This window comes from Oreochromis niloticus, linkage group LG22 (assembly GCF_001858045.2).
Source record: "Oreochromis niloticus isolate F11D_XX linkage group LG22, O_niloticus_UMD_NMBU, whole genome shotgun sequence".
Classification (NCBI taxonomy): Eukaryota; Metazoa; Chordata; class Actinopteri; order Cichliformes; family Cichlidae; genus Oreochromis; species Oreochromis niloticus.
In genome coordinates, this window is record NC_031985.2 from 36,727,621 (window position 1) to 36,734,857 (window position 7,237).

Below are 7,237 nucleotides of genomic sequence, written 5' to 3' on the forward strand. Positions count from 1 at the left end.
CCAACATTCCGTCCCATACACACCCATTATAAACTCTGAAACGGGTGAAAAAACATCATGAAACTTAAACTGGAACTGAAGAAAAAGTATAATAGATATTGAAAAGATAAATACAAGTTGAATAGTTGAATGTCTTGTCTTCGTTTTAAAGTTTGAATGGTGGCTCTATGTCAACGTATGTGGAAGTAGATACAGTTTGAAAATGAGTAAGTTGAATGAGGATTTGAAGGGTCTCCCCATTGAAATACATGGGAAATTTTTGTTGAAAAAGTTGAATAATTTTAAAAATATAAATGTTATGAATGAGAAAAATAGAAGCATTAATGTCCAAAAGAAGAGGAATCTAATGGTGTTTGAATGGTTTTTCTAAGTTGAACGGTTTTAAAGGAGTTAGATGCCAAAAAACGTACGGAATGTGGTATAGATAATAATAATAACTAGAAAATGCATTTTCTGAAGAAACTGCAGTGTGAATGCTTGAATCTGAATGTATGCACTGAAATGAATTAATTGCTGAATTATAAGTTAAAAATGTTGAATGAGCTGGAAAATACAGAGTTTTTAACCTGAAAACAAAAGTGCAGAACTTTTGAAAGCTGATGTTCACACAGAAGAAGTTGGAAAATAGCTGAAAAGTTTTTAAATTAAAATTAGAAAAACCTAAGAAATGAGAACAGAAAATTTAGAGTCAGAAAACATCTGAATGAATATTAAAAGTTCATATTCTTTGAATCACTGAATGACTAAAGTGTAATCCCTCCACTTGGATCCACACACTTTTAAAGGTTTACATCTCTGAGCTTTGAAAGGCACGCTGTTGGAAAGAGAACAACGATGGCTTCGTTTTGATGGTAAAATGATGGCTGTAGAGCAAACAGTGTGGACACAGCAGCAGTTGAAAGAGAAGTGTTTAAGATGAATCTTGGCACAGTGAGAGACAGAGCTCGTTAGGCAGGCAGGTGTGAGCCTGGTTGCTATAGTAACTGCACCCAATGGCTCAGTACACACGCACACAGACATGCACCTCACTTTTGCTGCTTAAAATGAATAGAAAAGTCAGGTCGAAACAAATTGCTCCCAAATGAAAAGTACAGGTCTATTGACGAAATTTTTCACCGTGAGCGGCAGCAATGTCCAGTCTACCTAATTCTCAGTTTTCATGCCTGTGGAGTTTATTATATGGACGTGGTGACAGTGGAAAGACACCATGCTCTTCTGATTTTCAAACGAACCTTCTGAGCCATTTTAACATTAGAGTCTATGGAGGAGTTGGAGGGAGGAGGCTGTGCTTTGGTGACATTTATGAAAGAACCATAACACCTAGTACAATAGTAAACACATTGGATGAAAGAGGACAGCGATGGCTACGTTTTGAGGGTAAAATCATACCTGTAGAGCAAACGCTGCGGACACAGCAGCAGTTTTAAAAAATATTTTAAGATTAATTTTTTCCTCCTCTCACTCTAGCAGTTGAGCTGTCTCACTCTAGCCCCAACATTCCGTCCCATACACACCCATTATAAACTCTGAAACGGCTGAAAAACATCATGAAACTTAAACTGGAACTGAAGAAAAAGTATAACAGATATTGAAAAGATAAATACAAGTTGAATAGTTGAATGTCTTGTCTTCGTTTTAAAGTTTGAATGGTGGCTCTATGTCAACGTATATGGAAGTAATAAGAGTTTAAAAATGAGTAAGTTGAAGGAGATTTTGAAGGGTCTTCCCATTGAAATACATGGGAAATTTTTGTTGAAAAAAGTTGAATAATTTAAAAATATAAATGTTAAAATGAGAAAAATAGAAGCAGTCATGTCCAAAAGAAGAGGAATCTAATGGTGTTTGAATGGTTTTTCTAAGTTGAACGGTTTTGAAGGAGATAGATGCCAAAAAACGTACGGAATATGATATAATAATAATAACTAGAAAGTGCATTTTCTGAAGAAACTGCAGTGTGAATGCTTGAATCTGAATGTATGCACTGAAATGAAATCATTACTGAATATTAAGCTAAAAATGCTGAATTAGCTGGAAAATACAGAATTTTTAACCTGAAAACAAAAGTGCAGAACTTTTGAAAGCTGATTTTCACACAGAAGAAGTTGGAAAATAGCTGAACATGTTTAAAATATAAATTAGAAAAAGATGAGTAATGACAAAAGAAAATTTAGTCAGAAAACCTCTGAATGAATAACAAAAGTTCATATTCTTCTAATCACTTAAAGAGTGGAATTATGTATTATAAATCTCTAATTCATAAAAAAATAATAAAAATAAATGTAAAAACAAATTTGTTGAATTGAACTGAAAAGATGAACAAACATGCTGGAGAAAATACAAGCTTTAATATACAGCATAATGTTTTTCAGACATATACATATGTGTATATCATGTTTAATGGTATTACATACATCAATTTGTTTTGTATATCATAGAAAATAACATAAAAATCTTAAGTCATATTGTACAGCTTCTTTCTGAAAAGGACTTAAATTAATTCAACAAATGTTTTTTTTTTTCGAAATAGAATAAAAATAAAAATCATTTTAAAAAGAGACGTTTGCAATGTTTTAAGGTGTTAATAATCTGATCCTGTCATGTGTCTGTTCAACTTTAGTTTTTGGCACAGACTCGATTCTTAAAGAACAAATTACCAAATAATAAACAAATAAAATTGAAATTAAAGTTGCTTTTTTTGTTAAACACTTCACAGGAGAATAAATAAAAATAACTAAATTAAATAACCAAATAAAAATAATAAGCAACATATGAAATACATGAAAATTCAACTTTTAAAACCACAATCCTGAACCTTTAAATTGTGTTTGTTTCGTAGAACATGGCTGAACAGCTGCTAATATTGGTCTACTGAATCTACTGATCTGTCTACACATCTTTTTATTACTCATTCTTTTTTATGTTTTATTGTAAACAGAGTCCACACAGTGGTAAAAGAGAACTGTATAGAGATTTTTGAGTGAACTCAAACGAAAGCCTAAGGTGGTGACACAGTTTAACACATACAAATAATCAAATGAACACATTAGTCCTTTTTGTGAACATGGATAAATAAGTATCATTAGTTTACAGCATTGTTCAGCCATGCCACTAAATGCTTTTTTACACTGTGTTTTAACCTGGGCTCAGACACAAAGTCCCAAATTTAGTTAATCCCTGACTTTGAGTTGTGGTTATGACTAATTATTATACACAAGGCTTTATCTATCTAAACTCTAAGGACACAAATATGAAAAAACCTATACTTACCAGCTGATACCCCACACTACACACTAGGTGTGCCATGTGACCTGAAACTTTGGTACAAACTCATCATAATTATTCTGTTAACACTGTTTCTTTAACACTGTTTGTGTTGCTGTTCAGCAGTTTAAAATGTTTTAGATTGGATTACATGGAACGAATTTGAGTTCTCTTGGGGGTTTTTGTGTGTGTTATGTTCTTAGCAGATTCTTTCTTTACATACTGTTGAATTCCAGTTACCACATTTCTGGTCATATGACATCCCGAGTGCCCACTTAAAAAAATCCCCACAGTTAATTCAACATTAAAACAAAATAAAAATATGTTAAATAAATAAAGGTTTGCTCTGTGATGAAATATTAAATAAGCATACACTGTACAGAGCACTAACAATGAAAACAATCCTTTAGCCTGTCAGATCAGAGAGAGGCAGTCATTATGTCCATTTAAAACCTGTAATCAAAGAGCACAACATTTCTGTGAAACTATAAAGTCCCATATGATCCTCATCATGTCCAGTGACTTCAGAGTGGATCCTCCCTGTCATCCGGCCAGTGTTTGATGTGTGGCAAGCAGCACAGAAGCAGGATAGCTGAGGAGCAGAAAACAGGAACATATGTAGTTGTAAATGTAAATATCAGTGATACTTGTCTTGTCATAGGGAATAAAATAATGAACTTACACACTCATTTAGGGAGGATCTTGACACTGCACAGAGGAGGCACAGTCAGTCTGACAATGATGGTGATCTTCAGGGATGTTTTCCTGCAGCAACATTCCTGCCGACTGGCCATATGATCCAGAGTAGTTGGTTTGTAATGAACAGAAAGGTGTATATGTTAGGTAGTGTGCACTTAGAGCTGGTCCTAAGAAACAAACACATCCTGTAATAAACTGAATACCTTTAGTAGTGCTGCTGCAAATATAAAGCCCTTCTATCATGTGTGGTTTCAAAGAAGGTGTTTTGGAGGCTCGGTCACAGAAACTGTGCAGTCTGTTCAGTCCTGAGTGTCTCAGCTCTGAAGGGGATGGATCACAGAGGGAAACACCTGAGTACAGATATTAAAATACACTCAAAATAACACTCCTAAGGTCAAGTGAAAACACAATTTAAACACTTTACAAAGAATTAATACATGTTTCCATGAAAATAATGTCATTAACCCTTTTTGTTGTGAGTAAATCTCACCGACTGCTTGTGGGACAAGCTAGAAGGAGGACTTATCACAGAATCTCTCCTGTGCTCCAGATGTGAAGTCTCATGCTCTGATCGTACGGTGAAGATGGTGATGATGAAGCCTCTCTGATCTGTGGCATTACAGTTTCTGGCTGCTATGTGCTTCACACTGTTGGATTTACCATGTGAAGCTTGGAGAAGACACAGGAGGACTGTGTCTCTCTTACAAAAAAAAAAAAAAAAAAGAAACCTAACAACCTCCCACCGTACCCCCCACATTCAACTCCCACCTACCACTCCACTCAACTCCCCAGCCTCACACCACCCAATGTCTATACAAATGTAGGGTATCAACTGGTAACAAAAAGCAAGTTTAACATATGTAGTGCATATGTAACACTGCTGAAACATTTCTGGCCAGAAATGTGCAGTTATCAGCCAGTGCATTTATCATCCCAGACCCACCCTGATAAATGCACTGGCTGAAACATGATAAAAGCTCATAAAAATGTATGTTTCATTGAAAGATTTGTCCAAAAATATAATAATATACTTTTGAAAAAGTTTAAAGATTATAACAAACGAAATCAATAACATTTTAGTAAATAGTATTTCAAAATAGAGGCACAGATAAACTGGCTTAACTGTCATTATTGCTGTAATTAGATTTTTCTTTTTCTTTTTTTTTCTTTTTTAAAAAAAAGCAACCTTTAGTCTGTGTTGTTCTCTCAGAAACAATGAAGAAGCTGTTGAACATTTATGTGTTGTGTGGGCAATCCTCTGGTCCACCCTCCCTCCCTCCCAGCCACAGTGAGACTGGGGCAGCCTGGCAGGATTTTGAAGCCTGGCTGCAGAGAGGATATGCCTACACTGTTCGTTTTAAACTGCTATATTTGATTTTTCTGACATTCATAGATTTCTGATTTTTAGATTTTCTGTAATACATAAAATTGTCATCTTTTACTGATATCATTACTTAATTCATTTAATTGTATTTTATGTAGACAATTGAAACATTATATTGCAATGCAGGGCGCTTTTTCTTAAGTCAACTTTTAAATATCGCTCTACTTTCTTAAGTCATTCAAAAATATAGAAATTACTTACTGTAGTCAAAGATCTAGATCATGAATCATCACAGGACAATACACAGTATACAGGGTCATGGTAACTATAGTAGGTCTTCATGACTCCAGAATGGAGACATCGCTCTGGCTGAGAAATGAAAATAAGGTCAAGCAGTGTGTTCTTCTCTGTGGTAGGGGCAGTGATGACCTGTGCGTATCCCTAGACTCAAACAGCTCCAGGATTGGTTTGTTTGCAATAGATAAAACATTCTCATTAAAATCACCACACACTATGATGGGATGACAGTCCATGATCTCTAATGAGTCTAATAGGCTTACCAGGTTTTTCAGGAATGGCCTCAGAGTGTAGTCTGGAGGTCTGTACACAACTGCAATTAGAGCACTGACTGGTGCTTCAACCTTTAAAGCCAGAAATTCAAGGTCAGTTACATTATGGATGTACTGTTTTTCATGCACTTGAATGTCACTTTTCACATAAACAGCAACTCCACCACCATTTCTGTTTGCCATCTGGGGAAAGTTTGTGTAGGACAGGTGTCTGTTGCGTTTGAACAAATTGTAATTTTCCAAATGGAGACTCTCTGCGACAAAAGAGCCCCGCAGGTGTGTTTCTGTTAGGCACAAAACATCTGCTAGACACAATTCATGGTGACTCTTGATGTCATTAATGTGAGCTGGCAGTCCCTCTGTATTATGATGAACAATGGTGAAAACCTCTGACCTGCTCAGTGTTTGTCTCACATGTAGAAGAGGCATCATGTCATCAAGGTTGGCTTGTCTCATGTTCTCAAGTGCTGCAGTGATTTCTGGATTGGTGAATATTTTTTTCTCCTCCATATCAAGAAGATAGAGTCCATTGAGAGACGTCACTCTACTGACAGCTACGTAGGCCATGCCGGGCTCAAAAATGCTCTTAAGAGAGACAACAGCTGATGTGGTTGTCATTCCCTGTACCTTATGTATTGTACATGCAAAGGCCAGCTTCACTGGGAACTGTCTTCGTACCACTCCTTTCTGCTTCAGATTCTCCTCTGCTCTCTCAATGTACACCATGTCGTCTGCTGGTGTGCGGTTATTCTTTCCAGATGTCTCATTATCCATTTAAGTCCAAGCTTGATGATGTGTGGTCATTTTCAGAGTAAACTACTCTAAGTAGTTTTCCAAAAGCTCCATTAACCAAACCATTTTGTATGTCAATGTTTCTGGTGAGCATGACACGAGCTCCTTCTGCAACTTTCAGTGTGTCTGGTAACTCGTTTTTACCTCCTTTGAATGGTCTGTCTTGTAATGCCATTCTGCCAGTTCTAGGATCCTTTCTATAATCATCTGCATGGATGTCAATGATATGAGTATGGAGCAGACCCAGTGTTGCAGAGTTGTGTGCATCCACTTCTTTGTTAGTTGCAAAAATGTGCAACGCATCAGTCGGACAATGGGCTGGTTCAGTTATGGCCTGTGACAACAAATTTCTATCTGCTTCACAAAGCACATCCAACTTTCCTTTCACACGGATTCTGTTCAGCATCTCAGCAAAGACAACATCATCTTTCTGACGCATAATCTCAGTCAGAGTGATCATCTGAAAATGCTCCCGCCACAGGTCGATCTCGGACGGGTCGTGCACACAGAGAGGTTTCGACTGTCGCACTGGGGGTAGCTGATAGAAGTCTCCAACAGCAATGACTGACATGCCTCCAAAGGGTCTCCGAGT

General features: G+C 36.6%; 1 protein-coding gene across 7 annotated transcripts; it reads right to left on the minus strand.

Moving 5' to 3' along the window:
* Positions 1–2,709: 2,709 nt before the first annotated feature.
* LOC112843460 (uncharacterized) lies at positions 2,710–6,621 on the minus strand. 7 transcript variants are annotated; one of them, XR_003215801.1, is made up of 3 exons: positions 5,845–6,621; positions 4,164–4,310; positions 2,710–4,047 (listed from the first exon to the last, which is right to left on the minus strand). XR_003215801.1 is itself a non-coding variant. In XM_025902123.1 (2 exons), exons 1-2 carry the CDS (start codon positions 6,577–6,579, stop codon positions 4,275–4,277), a joined length of 741 nt encoding a protein of 246 aa, XP_025757908.1. In that variant the 5' UTR covers positions 6,580–6,621; the 3' UTR covers positions 4,095–4,274. The 7 variants fall into 7 exon arrangements, 2 of the variants coding, with proteins under 2 accessions (XP_025757908.1, XP_025757907.1); XR_003215804.1 differs by lacking the exon at positions 5,845–6,621 and adding an exon at positions 4,451–4,657; XR_003215803.1 differs by lacking the exon at positions 5,845–6,621 and having other exon boundaries at positions 2,710–3,853; positions 3,948–4,047; positions 4,164–4,657.
* Positions 6,622–7,237: the final 616 nt, after the last annotated feature.

Bases quoted from the DNA above. Each gene is read 5' to 3' on its own strand.
- LOC112843460 (XM_025902122.1), bottom strand. From the start codon at position 6,579: ATGGTGTACATTGAGAGAGCAGAGGAGAATCTGAAGCAGAAAGGAGTG. The intron at 4,311-5,844 runs GTAAGCCTATTA...ATCTGTACTCAG, and splicing joins GGCCATTCCTGAAAAACCTG to GTGTTTCCCTCTGTGATCCA.